This window comes from Drosophila mauritiana, chromosome 3L (genome assembly GCF_004382145.1).
Source record: "Drosophila mauritiana strain mau12 chromosome 3L, ASM438214v1, whole genome shotgun sequence".
NCBI classification, from domain to species: domain Eukaryota; kingdom Metazoa; phylum Arthropoda; class Insecta; order Diptera; family Drosophilidae; genus Drosophila; species Drosophila mauritiana.
The window spans coordinates 20518309-20537043 of record NC_046669.1 but is presented as its reverse complement, the minus strand read 5'-3'; the positions used below and the strand labels follow the sequence as shown (position 1 = coordinate 20537043).

The window sequence follows — 18735 nt, the reverse complement described above, 5'->3', positions numbered from 1 at the left end:
AAGGACTTTTCTCGTGGAAAGCGCCAACAATAAAAACCCAAGCAAAAATCAAAACAACAAAGGCGAAAATGAATTTGTTGCTTTTCTTGTTGGCCGCTGCTGTTAACAGCATTTGTTGCAGTTGTTTTTTATGAACTAGGTTACTATGTTTGTTGAGTAATTGAGTATAGTTTTTTCGCACACACGAACGAATGTGTCCATTGTTGTTTTTCTCTTTATCGTTGTCGATTAGGAAGCTGACTCACATGCAACATGCTTTTTTATTTCTTGGCAGGAAGTCTGAGATTTTATTGGCGGTGGGGATGGTTTTTGGCCATTTGTAAGTTACGCTGCAAATTAGCTCTATCCTTATAGGGTTATATGCTCTACGGAAATAATTTATTGCATTCATTAAAAGTTCAGCCAGGCAATTATATACATACATACATATAAACGTAGCTTAATGTTGCTTAATGAACGCATAGCCAACATCCCGTTTGAGTAAAATACGTTTTATTTTCCTATTGCTCACAAAAACTAAAATATTTAATAAGTATGCATATGTAATACATTTTTATAGATTATTTTGTGAAAGATACCCTATACAATCTTTAGCTAACAAAACCTAACAAAAACGATTTGCAGGCGAACTGCTTGACCTACCTTATGCTTCCTAGTCCACTTATCACTTCGTTTTATTTCTTTCCGTTCGAATTGGATTTCCCACTCCTGGCTTCCTTCTCTTCAGTCACGTTCCAGCTTCTCGTTTTATTCGTCACTATCCCCGCACCCTGCGCTCTTTTCGACTGTCTGTCTGCTGTGATCTAATTACTGTATTTGCTGTCCGTTTTGACTGCTGTCTGCTACTTTTCCCACCACCCCCTCGCCTTTGAAAAGCCTGTTTAATTTCGTCGTGCTCTGCTAGTGACTCCTTTTTGCTCCCACCCCTCGTCACCTCCCCGTCGCCATCATCATCCGCATCATCGTCATCGCAACTGACCAGCTCCAACTGTCTCTTGCACTCTTTGGGGCTTGTGTTTCAATTTGGCGCATTTGCTTTTAGTTTGTAATCGAAAAAACCATTTACACTCTGTTAACGAAGAAATTTTCATGTAAAATTTCAGTCTAGTGACGAATATTTTCAAATATCAAATACTTTTAACCCTAAAAGTGGCTTGTATAACTTCTTAAAATAAATAAAATACTTAAGACCCGTATAGCTTCATATTAGTTTCACCACTGGTAATTGGTAATAGCTTTCCTCACTAAGTAGATCGGATTTCACAGTGAACGTGTATTCATTTGACATCTGAAGATACCCACTGATACCCTTTTAAGTTGCCTGTCGGCTGAGAGTCGATTATGACATCACTTGGAATTCAGGAAGGACTTTAGCATAAGAGAACACTCAGCACTGAATATATTATTATCGAGAGTTCCCTCCTTGTCCTGCCGCTGTGGCTTTCATTACGCGAATTTCCGTGACTGGACTATAAAAGTATTGGAATCCATAAGGAAACCGATTTTGATGGTGCTGACAATGCATGCATCAATTTTCACTTTCCACGATACCAGATACACAAATACTTATTTATATAAGTGGTGTATATTGGCCCAGTCAACAAAAAAACAACGAAATCCTTGTACGTGAGGTTTGACTTCGAGGTCACGTGGGAAGCATCAGCAACATCTTAAGTATCAGAAATTTCACCTCAGCTGCCGTAAGCCAAAGATTGAGATCCCAAGCAAAACAGAAATAATAAGCATTTTTAAGATAAACAACAACCACAGCAGAGATGGGCTTTTTGTAAAGCTTTGGAGGAATACCCCTTCGATTTAAGTACTATTTATTAATTATAATTCAAACAGTGTAAGCCGATCTTTGCGATCTTTTATTTCGTGTTGCGTGGATTTTGCAATTCGAGATGAAAGTTTGTCGCATGCATTACCGAGATTACATCATCGCAGCCGGCGAAAGAGTTGGCTATACAGGTAAAAGAAAGAGAGGGAGTGGGCTTTTGAGGGGGAGTTACATTCCCAACTGAGGCAGTCAGTCATTCAGTCAGTTCAGTTGGTCAAACATGTTTACATAAAGCTAAATATAGACACGGACAAATGTACAAACAGGACGAACAAACATTTTGCACTGGAGCAGGATAGCACCCATGCAACCGGAGTGAAAGAGACGGCATGAGAGAGTGCGACAGAGAGAGACCCCGACTTAGATGGACAGCCAGTCAAATGGTCTTGTTAATTTCCATTTTTCTATGCAAATTCCAACTTCCTCGACTCACTACGAAAATGGCAATAAATGCAGCGGGTTGCAGGAAAATGCAAGAAAAAAAAATAAAAATTTGACTTGCCATAAAAATTGAAATCCAAAATGTGGCAGCAGCAAATGGGCAAGGGGCGGGCGGCAGGCGGCGATGGGACAGTGGGCGTCTGTTAGGCAACCTCTGTGGGGGCTTGGAAAATGGGGAAAATGGAAAATATGCCACAGCCACATGACACACAGACGCAGTCGGAGAAAAGTCAACGTGCAAAAATAACAAACAACTGTCAAATGTCTGACAAACGAGACAAGGAAAAAGACAAAACTTGCCCACAACCACCGGCAATAAACGCAAAAAACTCAGCGAAGACTGCATTTTGTGGCCCAGGATTAATGGGAAGCCAACCGAAACCCAAATGCCTATCAAATTGCACACAGAGCGTGGCGGCTATCAAATTTCAGCTACTAGACGGAGTTTAATTAGTGTGGCATAATAATTAAATGGGATCCAATACATTTAAATACTTGATCGTGGTATTTGCAAGATAAAATAACAAACTGTGATTTTTAGTATTAAAAAAAGCAATGCAAATAATTTTTAAATTTTTATTTCGCCAAGCTTAATTGCAATCGATGATGACTGTTTTCTCTTAAGAAATAATAATCACACGAAAATTTCCAAAAATATTATAGTATGAAATTGATTTTAAACTTTACAACGGACTTTTTTATGATTTTTCAAGGGCAAAATTACATTTTGATTAAATAAAACAAATTAACCTTCTTAAAAAAGGCTTACAAATACCTTTTAATAGAAATCCTTTAAAACGCAAAATCAGAATGAATTTTATTTTTAAACCAATAAATAAGAACAAAAACGTACTTCTAAATTTAAAACAAAAAAAGGCATTGAAGGTAAAATCACACCTTTTGCTGAAGCGACTTTTGATAAAAGCTGTCAGTAGGGGTCCTAAATCGGTTTTGATATTCCCAGCAGCGTGCAAGTGAATAAATCCAACCATTATCACTTTACTCCGGGTGTTAAGCAATTTCAGCTGATTTTATTACTTTTTGCGCTTTCCTCTCGTTTTTTATTTGCAGGCTGTTGTGTTTGCTTTCACGCGGCAACTTAAAGTCAAGCTGAAGATCCAACCAGGCGGCGCAATCAATGTGAATGCTCCAGGGGTTTTGTGGGCCAGCGGGAGGGGTGGGGGCAGCGGTACGGGGAGCGGGACGGAGAAGCAGAAGCGGCAAGTATGCAGACGCAGACTGGCGAAAGAATGCTGAAATTGAAGATGCGATGCACTGAATGCTTGCATAACGAATCTCGACTGTGTGTGTGGAGTGCTTAGTGTACTGTGGTGTTATCAATGGTTAGTGTTAGCGGCTTCTGTTGACAATCGATCAAAATCGGGCATAACGGCTTGGTCATTCAATTGGGATAAGAAAAGAAAGTGAGAGATCTTATGTAGTTTAAACGTATTTAAGAAATATGCTAGTATGCAAACAAATCTTTTATACACCATCGAGTTTTTAAAACAGGAATATTTTAGTGTTTTTGTTTATTTTGTTAGTTTGTGCTGCAAGATAATCTTGAAGAAAATAGTACAATTTAAAGGCTTATTAAAAAAAAACATAAATTTCTTATAGACCATCATGCCATGTTTAAGAAGTAATAAATGTACTTTATTGCTCATTGTTATGGTTCTATGCCATGAATATTGAGTCGTTTATTAAAAGTACCACAGTAATCAGCTATCTTGATATAAAAATATTTTTCAATTTAATTTGAAAACATTTCCGAATATATAGAGTATTAGAGTGGGCTAGCCTAATGATATGAAAATTCCTGGTGTTATTGCATCGTCTGCCGCAGTGTCTCCGCCTGGCAGACATTTTTCCGGCCACTGCTCCAACTCCGTCTCCAGCGCCCAACTCCGCCGGCAATCTGCATCTTCCGTCGTGGTCTGGACCACTGTTCCACGTCTATGAGATGGCATCCCGTGAGGAGCACATGGGCATGTCATTTCTTGGCTTCGTCGAGCATCTTTGGCATTTCTCAAATTTGCTTTTGTCTTTGGATTGGTATTTCCCCACAATCCTCGACTCGGGTTTGTGTTCCTCATTTTACTTTTTGCTGCTTTTGATTTATAATTATTCATTGGTTTTTGCAGCCTTCATCAGTTGGCAAACGCTAATGATATTCACATCACGTATACGAGTAGTGGGCTCAATGAGAATGGTCATACAATTATGTCAGATTGGGGGAGAAAAATCCTTATAATGCGGTAGGAAAACAATAAATTATTGGAGAGTGCTTTTGATGAAGAAAATTTCGCATATTTTCTCTTGGCCAAACCAGCTTAAATAATTTCTTTTATTTTCGGTTCTTCATTTGAATATTCTTATACAACGTTGTGGCTTTTAGCAACTATTGATTACTTCCAAATAATTATTTTCGATTGTCTTAACCGAATATAAAGATTGAAAGAAATTTAAAATATTTCACTTAACTTGCCTGCCCACAAATGCAGCTCATTATTTGAATAAAAACGCGCCTGTCAAAATTGAATAGGGAAATGCCTCGTTGGCGCAGAAGAGATATAAGCCAGCAAAAAGAAAATAAAGAAACACAATGGCAGTTGGTCTATTAGCAGAGCGCAAGCTGCCGCCGCATAATGAAAGCGAAAATTTAAATTTTGATACAATTTGCAATTTTTCCGCGCCGCTTGTCTGCCCCCCAAGCCACCCAATCCACCCCAACCACCCACTCCAATCGCAGCCCCACTCCGTCAGTCAGCGATCTCCTTCAGCTTTTGCACTTCTCTGCCACAGTTTTCAGTTTGCGAGTTGCCCACTAGCGGCGCAGCAGTCGACAAGTCGACAAAGAAAACAATTCATCATGTTGTACATGGAGGAACCTTTTGGTTTGGTTTTCCTCGAAGTTGGAGCCCGGCTTCAATTTATGCGGCGCTTAAATCGATTGCTTTGCCACATTGCGGCAATTGGATCGCCACCCCTTCCTCCTCGCCTGCCCCCGTCCCCCCATCAAACGGAGCGAAGTCGTTGTCGTTGAACCGTAAAACTGAAATATGAAGCGGTACAAGGGGGGGTTTTTGGGTGATGTGCTTTGCGGGTGGATCGGATCGGATCGGATGGAGTGCCAAGAGCCTGGCATCGCGTTGAGTGACCACGGACCACGAACCGCGGAACAGGCTCTTGCTTCATTAAGCTATTCATCCATCCATCCATCCAACCAAGCATCCAACCATCCAGTCAGCCTTGCAGTCAGCCATTCAGTGATCCCCAGTTCGATCCACTCGATGCGATCGTGTTGTTTTATTTCACTCTTAAATTTGCGCTAACTAGATGTCGCAATTGAAAGTAAGCTGTCAAATATAATCGACGGGGGTGCATGTCGTACGTAGGTGTGGGTGAGCGGCGGCATAAAGCCTCATTATAATGAAGAAAAGGATTCCAATCCAGCTATCCAGTGATGACGGTTCCCAGTCGTAAAAAATGTGCCAGGCATTTAATTTCATTTCGAACCATACAAGGAAGTGTTATATCCAAGGAATAACGGAATACCTAGTCCTATACCTTATATAAGCCATAAAGAATCCAAAAACTATTGAAATTCCGAATTTTACTAATGAGCTTAATTGTTTTCTAACTTTGCATAAGCAATATTCAATGATTTGGCCTTGACAAAAATGAAGATCTTGCTCTAAACATTTGAAGTTTCCGACTTGCCAATTTCAACGGACTGAAAAAGTGATAATGGATTTATTTACTTACAAATAAAATAAAACTTTCATTCTGTCGGAAATTAAAGTTCAAGTTCAACACTAGAGAATGCTGGCCATTTGGCAATTGAACGATTTGTTTTCGTGCAATTCTGAACACATAATGACGATCCTCAATTGAAGTTCAAGGCTGAAGCTCAAGGACTTATTCAATTGTTTTGCGCATTCTCAAATGGGCTCTTGACCAGAAACCCCTCGAAATTTTGCTTCAACGTGGTGGTAATGTGCAAATTTAATTACTGAATCATAGGCAAAGCCTTCAAAAGTATGAGAAATGCCCACGGCAAGACAAATATCGTAAAACCAGAAAAGAAAGGTTGTCAAAAGTCTTTGATAGCCTTGTCAAATAGTTTACCAAAACATTCCAGTTTCAGGCGACAGGTATGTTTTTGGTTTTCTATTAAATTCATCAAATCCGCAATTTACTTTTGAAAAAAAATGAAGAAAAAAGAAGCTGACATATTTTTCTGACTGTCTTAAATAAAAGAGCCCGAGGCCCTAAGCTCCAAAGAACATGGTAAATCTGTCGTATTTCTTGGGAGCTCAACTGCTGGTTATAATTGTTAATAATAATTTATGCAAATTTTTTTAGCACCTTTTGAGCTCGGCGGTCAGCGTTTCACCAATTCATATTGTTAGTGATTTGTAAGACAAACAAAAGACTGCCCGCGGAGTCAAAAAGCTGCTGGCAAATTCTCATTTTTTAGTTTTTTTTTTTTTTGGAATGTGGCCAGAAGAAACGTGTTTTCTAACAAAGGCCGACGCTTAATGGGTCGACAAATACAAGCCGCAATAAATAAATAATAAAAAGAAAATGCCCAAAAGGGAGGGGGTTACACACTTGATCTGTGTGCCTGGAAATCGTAAAGGTAGAGTCGTATACATGTGGTTATATACATAGAGATGTGGGCGGTGATCTCACCACTTAATTGGCCCCAAACCAAACGAATCTCGCTTTCTGGCCCTGTCTTCCCCCAAAAACTTTCTTGTTATGGCTGTGGCGTGCGCTCTGACCGAATTGGGAAGATGAATGGCTCCACAAATGGGGCTACGGGTAGTGTTGGAAACTAAACTAAATCCCATTCGCCGCCTTATCGTGTAATTTCATTAAATCGTAATTGTTTATGCAAATTCCGTTGGTCTGACGCACCGAAAAAAGACAGTCAACCTAATGCATTTCCACTTAATGCATTTGGACAGTGCGGAAAGCGAACGAATTTGCATGAGAATTGTGATTGACAGTCGGCGCACATGGCGTATACGCAATTATGGATGCCACTGACTATTCTGACATTTCCTAGATTTCGCATGGGCTCAAAGTCCATTAGTGGATATGACCGCCGTAGGGTTTCTAAATGCGATCTGTGGTATTGAGAACAACTCTTTTGGGCACATGACTTTACATCGGCCCAAATAAAATCACTGCTAGATGGTTTTTAATTAACCCATTTTGAGTCATCTGCCCATCCGGCGATTCGGGCAGGAAATGACTTCCAAGCGCCAGCCAAGATTGAAAGGCACATTAAAAAAAATCCAAAAATACACAACTCAATGCAAAAACAAATGCCAAAAAATTAGTATACAGTGGGGGCTCAAAAGATGGGTTTATTTTTGGTTATGTAACAGAAGGTCTGTACAATGTATTACGATTCATAAGTTTTAATTGCATTAAAGCATTTCACATTATAACGCCGCATGCCAAATGATGTGTTTTATGTATTTGAATGTGTATTTTAGATATATAAAATTTAATTTTTTATTTTATTTTCATGCTCACTATGGAAAATAACCAGAAAACAAGCAGCCTATTTTGTCAATAAAGAAGTATTCTTAAGTACCTCTTGTTTTAAGTTTTTGGTTCTGTTATCCAGATCGAACATCTACGAGGTCCCACTGTTTGGCTAAAGAAACAGTTGCCAAACACGGCTTACAGTTAACGATAATGATACGAGCATGATGATGTGATGATGTTATTAGGAGCAGAGCCCGTTCGCCTCTCAGACAGAACGACGACAAGATTGCGATCTCTGCGGCCTAACTCCAGTTTATAAATTTAGTAGTATTTTTTTTTTTTTTTGGTTTTTGTCTTTTTTTCGTACACCTAATTGATTTAATAATCAAGGTTTTAAAGCGAGCTCTCCGATTTTCTATCGTTTCAGGTCTCCAAAAAAGTTGGCGAGTTGGCGCTCTCCGCGAACGCCGCTCTCCGGCGAAAGAGCGAGCGGTCGTGAGACGACTTTTCTTGGCGCCGCAACTTCAGTTTGAATTCGTCGCTCGGTCGGTTCGGTTCGATTCGGTTCGCAACTCGCACTCGCATTCGAATCCGAGAGTGAGTACTCACCAAGTGCCCAATGAGTGCTGAGTGATTTAGTGCGCAGGCGTCGCGTTCGCGTTCGAGATGCTGGGATAATATAATGCTGATGTGAAAAGTTCATTCCCCAAATAAGAAGCCACAGAAGTCCGGTCTAAGAAGTGTGCGAAAATAAAGTGTAGCCGTAGCCTGGCCAAAAGCAAAACCAAAAAGAGATAAAACTCTGCAAATACGGGTTTCGTTCTTATCGCGTTCTCCTCCGTCTGGTATTTTTTTTTGTTCGCTGCCCAAGTGCTTGACCATTAAAAAAGAACCTTTCACACACACACGCGCGCAGTGCCAGATCCTTAAGTCTGAACTCTTGGCGTTATTTTTAGACGGCTAACAAAAAATCTGGGAAAGCAACCGAGAAACCAAGCCACCGAGCAACCCGCCAGCAGAAAGGCACCAACAGAAATGGGCACCAAGTCACCCGGTGGTCCACAGCGCTGCCGTCTGATCTTGCAGCGCTGCCTGGCCATTCAGCTGACCAAGCCCGGCCACACGCCCGAGGACTTTTGGATGTACGACTCGGGATATATGATATTTCAGGTGAGTTTCGATTGGTGCACAGAGAGAAAACCAAAGTTGGAAACGAAATCCTCGTATTTTTTGTACATATCTAAGATTTTCTCGTTTGAAAAAGCTATAAACGCAAAAACTTTGTCAAACAAATTCCTTTATAGCTTCGAAGACTTATGTGACAGCGATATGTATAAAAATGTGTCAGAAATGTGCTTCGTTTTGCTCACATAAAATTCAATGCTGATGTAAAAACGACTTCAGATTCATGTTTTTTTTGTATTTAGTATTTAAACGTAATTCCCATGAGGAAGCACGTGTTTAAAATGTATTGTTTATTTCCCTGAACTCACACCTTAAAAGCAGTGATGGAAAGTGTTAAGAAATCCATGAATCCTTCAAGTATTCAATGTTTTAGGATACTTAGTAGACAATTAGAAAACAAAACATGATGAAAATGGTGTATGTATGATGTACATATGATATGCAAGTAAATCTTTGACTTATAACATGAGATTCTTAACTGGTGTTTTTCCGAGTGTGGCCCCCGCGTTGCTTTCAGCTTCTTCTGCTTTTAATGTGCAAGGAACTGGTTTGCCGACTGGTTGTCCAGTTTGAACTGCAAAAAGTGCGTGAGGCAGAGCGAGGAGGAGGGCACTATGCTGCGGCAGAAAGAGACAGGCAACGGAGGTGACGATGGACTGTAACTCCCGCTCAAGGTCGCTACGTTGGGGTTTTGGGGTGGCGGTGGGGTTTCGCCTTTATTCGCGTCCACTTCCCATGAAAATAAATGGCCCGGAACGAAACGGGGCAGCAAATCCCCCTAACAGGTTGCTGGGTTCCGTTTTCCAGGGCGTCATCCAGACTAGACCCAGACCATGCTGCAAACAAACATTGAACACTTGCAACAAACGTATTGCACATGCAACATTTGCCATTTTCTTGTCCCTTTTTCTTTATTACCCACCGCTTTTGTTATTGATGACTTTCGAACAGAAGCCAAAGTCTCCGAAACTTTTTGGCCAGGAAGCCGTTTGCCCCTAGATATAACCCAAAATAACTTATGAGTTCATGGAACCCTTAGCCAGACGATCGAAGTTATTAGCTTTATTCGTTTCGGTGACATTTCAACCCGTTCTTACCGGCTGAGAAACGAATTAAAATTTTAAATCAACTTTTTCGGTCTTTTGTTGCGCCGATGCTGCCGCTTCCGACGTTTTTTTCAGTTGCTGATTTTTATTGTTGTTCTTTCCATTGTTTATTGCACAAATTGCCAATCGAGATGACGTCATTCCGACAAGTTCAAGTTTGAAGTGTTAATTGATGTGCTGCCCCATGATGAGCGAAATGCTGGTAAAACTTTGAATAGTTTGGCTAATGATACGCGTTGAATACCTGTGCGTATATCGAAAGTATATATTAAATATTTAAGAGCGTTTAAATTGGTATTTAAAAGACGGAAAATTATAACGCATAATAGTCAGTAATAGTTGCAAAGATGTATAATCAAATGTTTTTATATTTCCAATTCATTAATTCAGAAGTACTTCCTTAATTTAAAATTAAGGATTATTATCTTACAATATAATACACCCATTTTGCAGTTACAAGCATAGTAAATATAATAACTAGTATAATGAGAGTCAGTTTTACAAGGTCTATTATTAGTTTCTGGCGAGACAATGTCCACCAACACCTTTCTATGAATAACTTAATTTTTCTCACAATGCCGGCTAATTTCAATTTAATTGCTGGCTGCCAAAAAGTGTGAAACTTGAAAAGGCGATGCCGCTTTATTTTTTGTTTGTCTCTTTTATTATTGTTAAGCTAGATTTCTGTTGTTCTCGTTTGTGCTTTTATGCTGTATTTTTTGGCTTTTTTGCACACTGCCTTTTGAGTTTTGCATTGTGCATACTAAAAAGTGTCGCATAAACATTCCCTTGAGTTCATTTTATTTTCCTTAGTTATTTTGTGTGTAAGTAGAAGACAAAACATAACAGTCGCCGGGCATTCATTTGTGGGTATTTCGAATGAGTTTCGAGCTGGACTAATTAATATTACGTGCCTCAGTTCGGTGTGTGAAGTTTGCCCGCAGATAAGGGCCAATGCAAAGCGTGCTCTGAATAGAACTATTAATGTGCACATACATATAGACGAGTATGAAGATTTAGGGCCAAAAGCATTTAGGGCAGAGCTGGAGAAAAGTGCGTGAATTGATGGAAAAAATGTCGAGAACTTGAATGGGGAAATGCCCTGTGATGAATGGGAAGCCCGAAGAATTCGATTCGGGGCAGCTAATGCAGCTACCGAGTATTCATCGTAAATTTCCAAGCTCAATGAAGTGTGAATTATGTAGATTGAGGTGCCGGCGCTTCGCGTTGAGGAAGGGAGATATGTTCGTATATATACACTCATATATGTATGTATGTATATGCATTCCCTAAGGCGGGTCTTCTGCACAACCGTCGACCATATCGAATGGGCAAGAGTTTCCGGTGTGTTGCTCAAGTTTTAGGGCGTGCCATAATTTAAAAACTTTTTATACCGCTGAGAAACGCTTACAAGACAATGGTAAGGTTAAAGAACAAAGATTGAGATACTTTATTTTTGGCTTATTACTAAATAAGCCTATAAAAAATATATATTTTGTGCCCAAAAAAGAGTACTCATTAAAAAAAAACCTTGAGAGCTAAATAATTACGTGAAAAATCAGCCAAGAGACTTCTGGAGTTCTGAACATTTTCTACACCCTTCTACTATCATGGGATTGACGCATCACTGTCCACGTAGTGACGAAGCGCACCATGTGAGTGTTCGAAGGCGACTATTATATAGCGCAAAATCTAAAGGGACTCCGAACCAGAACTGAAATGATTATCCCACCGGTTTATACAAAAGTTGTCATATCAACTTATATGACGAAAAACGATTTTTCACATAACTTCTAATTTTCGCTTGTTTACTAATAATCATTTCCGAACAAAAACAAACATTTTGACACTAACTTAAGTCTTATAGATCTGTTGCTATTAAAAGATCGATAAATCATAAGGAAGTCGTTGTTATTATGCATATCCATGCCATATATTCGTTACTTTCCTAACGACCATGTGCAGCATAACAATGAATATAATTAAACCTGAGAAAAACATACATTTTTAGCAATAATAAATGCGCTGAATACAGACAAAGACCATAAAGTTTCTCCTATTTAAGCGTTGAGCTTGGGCTCTCGTTGCCATTTTTTCAGCAAAACTCTAAATGTCAGTTCAGCTGGGGAGGAAACTGATTTAAGGCCGCAATGCCAGACTCAATTTCCAGGCATTTAAAATCTGTTTTTATTATTTGCGCAAATTTGTCAGGCGTGCGGCGTGGCTTGAAACTTGGAACTTGGCAAAAATACAAAAAACTTAAGTATCGAACAACAAACAGTCGAGGACCAGACTTGACTTCAAACTCTGATCTCTGGAGTGCCCCGAGCTGATCTCTGAACTGTTTCGTTGTTTCTCTGGTTTTTTGCTTAATTTTGTTGCTTTCTGTTGCCGTGCTTAGTGTTCGGTTTCACTGTTTAGTGTCTGGCTGCACGCAAATTACTTCACCTAAATCAACTTGTTTTAGTTGTGCTTTCGGTGCTCCGAGCCAAATTAATAAGCCTGCAACAAGTTTTGAAATAGCTCAACGGATGCGAGCTGATTGCGTCATGTCAAGAGCGCGGGAGTCGCTTTCTGCCGTTCTGCGAACCTGAGAACCGCCAACCTGAGATTTGCAAGGCAGGTCCATAAAATCGTTAGGAAAAATAAAATAAAAAACATAAATGAACTGTTAGCAGAACTGGCTCTGGAAATACATCTGGGAACGGAATTATTTTGATCGGTCCAGAATGAAGGTAAACCTGTGATCGTTATGAAGCAAAGCGATTTGGGAAAGGAAGGCTGATTGCGACACGTTGAGGTGGCATACAATGTGAAATCCTTCAACGGCTTATGGGAGTTACAATGGGAATCATTTATCACATTTGCATCTGTCATATTTTATATGAGATCACTTATTGAAAATGTAAAATAGTAAGCAAGCTTTTGACAAAGTTAAAAGTCAAAAAGGAATTCAGACAAATCAACAAATACATCATCCTTAAATTAAATTTAAAGTGTTCCCTTCTAAAATTAAAGATTACTTTCGGTGATATACTTAAAAACAACTGTTCTTAGCAGCTCCTTTCTTAATCAAGAACTTTTTAAATACCAACTGAATCTTCCGAGTGTCATTAGCAAACCAATTAATTATTTGTCATCCTTTTAGTAAAAGTCTTCCAGCCGATAAATTACGGCTATATTTTCCTGTAAACTTCAGCTTCAGAATCAATTTACTCCAGCTGGACAGTTGGGAGCTCCGGTACTTAGATACTGTTCAAATACAATTTCATGCAATCGCAGGGAAAAAGAAGAAAAAATCACAGAGCCAAGTAAATTGGTTTATCGGCACGCGGCTCTTACAAACGGGGAAAAAGAAAAGAGATTTGAATTGTTATTAACCCCTTCCCTCGCCACTTCGATTGGTTTGATTGGGCTTAATGAAATTGAATCGATGGGGCAATCGTTTAAGCGCAAATTTACTTTTGTCGTCAGTGGGTTTAATTGGTTGGCGTGCGCCTTATGATTGCATTCCATTAATTTAGATTGCAATCATCGGCGACTAATTTGATTGACAAACATTGAATAGAGATCGCTTGCCGCTCCACCTGCCGCCATCTGCTGTGCTTGCACCTCCGATTGCATAATTTTCATCGACAAGGTCGCTCGGGGCCATTGGTGTCCAGTGGCAAACAACTTCAGTTCAGTTCAAGTTGAAGCTCTCGTTTCTCCTTTATTTATTTATTTATTTGCTTTCGGTCACGCCAGGGGACTGAGATTGCAGCACCAGCCGAAAAAGCATAAAATAAAAGCCAAAACATTGGGCCACGTACTTGTAGTTCAATCTTCATGCTTCTCACCGCGTCTGTGATCATGTTTATTCGGTAGTAGGAACTCTTTTTTGTAAGTAAAAGAGCAAACTAATATGACGGCCACGAATTATTGTAACTACACTTGGTTAAATACAGAAGTGCGAGGGAGTAAAATAGCAAAAGTTGTTTTCTATAAGTTTTTTCTAATAACTATTACAAATAGATTAGATGAGGAAATATTCCGAAAAGTTATGGATTTAATACGGGAGTACAATGATTCACTTAGAATTTGTATAGTTTGCAAGCTTCCGCGAGAAAATTAAATTTCTTAATCTATTACAAATGTAACACGTGAAACCTCAAGCAATTACCTACCGAGTTGTAATTGCCCATAATAATACTTTCCTCGCTTAAGGTCTACTAAGCCAACAATTAAAGCTAGACTTAAATCATTTTCACAATAGACTCATACCCCTTTGGCAGTCGCATTCTCATTAGCAACTTTGACAGCCATTTCGCGAAACTTGGTGGGCAATCTTCTGGATGAATACCCCTGATCGCATGATTTGCCTGATGGACTGAATGACAAGGCTTGTATAGTATGGCTAGTATGCTGCATTTAAGGCGAGTTGCGTGCTAAATGCTATACACACTCATAGATATGGTGTTTAACTACCTGCAAGTGAATGACAGACACCGCATTCGAAGTACAAAGGCCCCAAATAGACCTCGAATGCCCCCTAGTATTCATTTTGGCCAGACATTTCAGCAAGTGCCAGCGAAGCTTCAACGCCGAAATACAAAAGGCAGCAGCAACAATAACAATAAATGGGCTAACAATACAGTCGAATCACACAAAAAAACATTGCAGAACCGACTACAGGTGCAGCGGAAAATCTGGATATTGGAGGGCCTTAGAGGGGCCATGGGGTAGAATTGAACTGACACTGCAGCAGACTGGATTGTTCCCACAGTTCTCCCAGACGCCTTCGTCGTCATCGTCGCCCCACGTCAACCTCTAATACACTTTTCACGCTTTGGTTTTAAATTGAGGTGCTGATTTTTACAACTGATAGCTTTTCTGTATGGATATATATATATTTGTGCATGTATATAGTGGTATGTCAATGCAAAGCACATAAATATACCCACTATTTGTGGTGCCAAGACGTATTCGTGTTTATGTAAATAGATCGATTTAGATCCAAGCACTAGATCTGAAAAGAATGGTATTCATGCTGTCTTAGTTCTGGTAGCAGATCTTGTTTACCAACAGGTTAATTTTGCTTTCATATTGGGGCCTATTGGCAGGTTTTCCGTATTAACAACACATTTTATGAGTGCCCCACATGGGGCGCCATATTTTACATCAGGGAAGTTCATACAGTGACAGCATAATAAACATTTTATCAAATTTATTATTTGTTACAACATTTAAAAATACGAAGTTCACATATCAGGTATCATTTGGTCGAGAGCATAATATATGTTTTTACCCATTTCCCTTTTAGATTTTACTTTTTAGAAGTTTCGGCAATTGCAAAACTTTATCCCCACAAAACGAGCATATTTATATGAAGAGAGCTTGAGAGAGTTTTTTAGCTCTTGCAGTTGAAAGTTTTTATTATTAATTGCAACAAAAATAGCGACCGCAATGGGCTGCCAAAAAGTTGAAATAGTTGCAGATGCGATGCCTTGCTAGATATCCAGGCCACAATCCATGGGATCTGTTTTTGTTTGGCAGGCAGAAAGGCTTGCAGTCAGGCAGGACTTTTGCCAACAGCTGTTGGTATTTGTGCTCGTGTTGTTTCTGTATGTGCTCGAGGAAAACTAATAAAACAAATCGCATGTTTAGCCAAAAGTAGTAGATATCTGGTCATTGAACCTGGCATCCTGGCAACCCTCGATAGCTGACCAAAGTCATTGCCTGTGGGGTGCAGCGCCCCCAGATCCGATAGAATTTTAAGTGCAGTGCAAATCGAGTTCAAGTCCGAGAAAAACGCAGTCATTCAGCCGAACACATCTTATTTCGCCGCAGGGTTGAGGGAGGGTGGTTGGGAATCTAGAGTAGGAAGTGGGCGTCACTCGGACATGGCCATGCAATTTGTATCCTTATCAGGACCAGCCGCATTGATTGGAACGGAGCACTGTTCGTCCTGTATTTATGCTGGCTGGTGCTTCCGACAGCCGCTCCGTTTTATGGACTCAACCCTCGGTTTTGTCTGGCACTTGACCAGCGACAAATAAACAATGATGACAGGGATAAGGCACAAACAAAGGAACTGTCCTGGGGCGCTCATGTACAAGTTATGGACGTGAGAAATCCTCAAATAATTGGAAACGAGCGCTTTCATTTGCAGCTAGGAGTGCAGAAAAATAAGTGTAATCCCAAAAGTAATCAACGGGGAATAGAAGATTAAATAAATTGTTTGGCGAGCACTGAAAATAATTAACTGACTAAGTCTTCGCGTGATCTTGAGCAACCATAAAATTATTATTATTATTACCTTTTGGAAAAATAAAATTAATAAAATATGAAATTTATTAAGTAATAATAAATTATACTTATTGGGAACCCACTACTTAACTTCCATCACGGAGAATATTTTACATATTTAAAGAGAAATAACATGAAGATATGTTTATTATATGAAAAATAATTTATTTGTTATTTAATTATTGAACATTATTCGTCGTTTTGATGACCTCTTAAATCTGTAAGGCTTTTGAGGCTGCCATAAAAGTTATAATAAAATTGCGCTCACCCGTAATAGATTTTGAACCATTAAGATAAAACAAACGACTTTATGTCGATTTTAACTGAAAACTAAAAGTTCCCAGGGAATATGGGCGTTTTTTGTTGCCGTCAAAGCAAACGTGAGCAACCAAATATTAAACGTGACCTCGACCCGGGCAATATTTTAAAATATAGGGTTGAAACTTATAGTTTAATCCGCAACTAAAATACATACTCTTTGATCATGAAATCCATGTCACCATTTTACGTTCATATTTAACATGCCTTTGGAGAAAAGCGAAACGTTTTCATTTTCGGAGCTGGTCGCTTCCCATATGCGAAATTAAATGGCGCCTTTTGAAGTCAAATGAAGGGTTCCCCAAATAAAAACGGCAAAATGTGGAGGGGGAAACACAAAGAGCCCAAAAACGTTTTGACTTGTGCCTAAGAGCTGCGGTCTTGACTTGTAGCTGCAACTTGATGTTGGCTGGTGGAAAGGTCAAGGATTATTATACTTCATCATAACTCTATTAAGCCCCCAGTCCGCGGCGGTTGGCAATCTCCGGCTTTCGGGCTGCCTGACTGCGCATTTGTTTGTATATTGTTATTATCTTTTTATGCGGCACACACGAGAGATCAACAGCGGCAGCATCTGTTGCAGCACAGCAGCAACAGCAGCAGCAGCAGCAACATCAGCAGCAACAGCAGCAAGCTCCCCACATGAGGCCTTCTGCCACTAGAGTATATCGGTGATAGTTTTGTCTTTGAGCATTACTTTTGTGGGAGTTTTGTTGTTTAGTTTTCTATTACATGAAATTAAGTAAAAGTCCCAAAACGAAAGCCGCCACCCGAAACAGACCAACAAACGAAAAAAAGAGGTTTATAATAATAAAAGACATGAAACGACATCAAGAGCAGCCAAAAAGCGAAACTTCAAATTCAGCCCGCGGTGAAAATGACTTTCATACGCGCGACACTGGCCGGCGTAAGCGTTTGATTTGATTATTAAAAGTTTTGCATTACTTCCGAGAAATGAGAAACTCAGACACCCCAACACCAACTCCAAGCGCAGCTCCAAACCAGATCCCTTTGATCGATGGAAAGCCTCTATAAGTAGGCTGTTGATGACTGTCTATGGCATTTTGTCTCGTGTCTTACAATGATGCAGCACTATAATTATGGTGCTGGTTGGGGGAGGAACTGCACCATGAGAAAGATCTACGATAGGCAGGGAGTACCTAAAGGATCTATTTCAAATTGATCTATATTTTCTCAAAGTTCAAGCTATCCATGAGGATACCAATATGCATGAGACAAGAGATTAAGTGGACCCAAGAAAGTCAGCGTTTTAATAACCCCAATGATGCTTCGAAATTTCATAAATAATTATAATTATAAAATAATAATCATAATTTATTGGTAAATACCCCCAAACTTTGCTGGTCATCGCACTTTCGCTGAGTGTACGATGAGCGCCATCTGGCGGCGCGTGACAGCCGAAGCCAAAGCAAAAGCCTGACGGGCAGGCAATGACGAGTTAATTTCTTCGCCTTCTCATGCATTAATTGAGCAGCCCCAGGCGGAAGGTTGGAATGGGCATGGATGGGCATCTTGGCTATCGAGATGGAGGTGGCGATGCAGATGGTTACGATGATGGCGGGGGCAGGGGCAGTAGGCAGGAGAGCCATGCAACTTATGTAAGCGACATACCAGACCCAGGCGACATTAAAGCCCAAGAGGAGTGACCACAAGAAATGGCAATACCTGGGGAGATACCCACCCCGTGGTGCCCTCGATGGCCCATCGAGAAAAAGGTCAAATCGCTCAAACTGGATGATGTTCATTAGCGACACAGAAAGCCACAAAGCGTGAAACTCCAGCGGCTACATCGATCTCTTGGCCTTTCTTTCCCAATCCGCGTACCAGACCCAGTCCCCGTCCCAGTCCCATTCCCAATCCTCATCCGCCTCCATTGTCCATGGCTTTTTGCTGTGACTCTCGACCCTTTTTGTCCGTGTTTACATCAAAAACGTGCCTCAAGTGTTCCTGTCACTGCACAAATTGGACATTTATTTGCTGCCCCAGTCACCACTTTTCCGCACACCTCCCACTTTTCCTTCATACCAT

The 18735-nt window shown here is 40.1% G+C and overlaps 1 protein-coding gene across 1 annotated transcript in view; it reads left to right on the top strand.

The window, feature by feature from the left end:
• LOC117140169 overlaps positions 1 to 18735 on the top strand; it is a 55667-nt gene that overhangs the window by 22273 nt on the left and 14659 nt on the right. Inside the window, exon 2 of the mRNA XM_033302945.1 lies at positions 8217 to 8959. Coding sequence (XP_033158836.1) covers positions 8825 to 8959 — 135 coding nt within the window. The 5' untranslated portion in view covers positions 8217 to 8824. The remainder of the gene's footprint in view (positions 1 to 8216; positions 8960 to 18735) is intronic.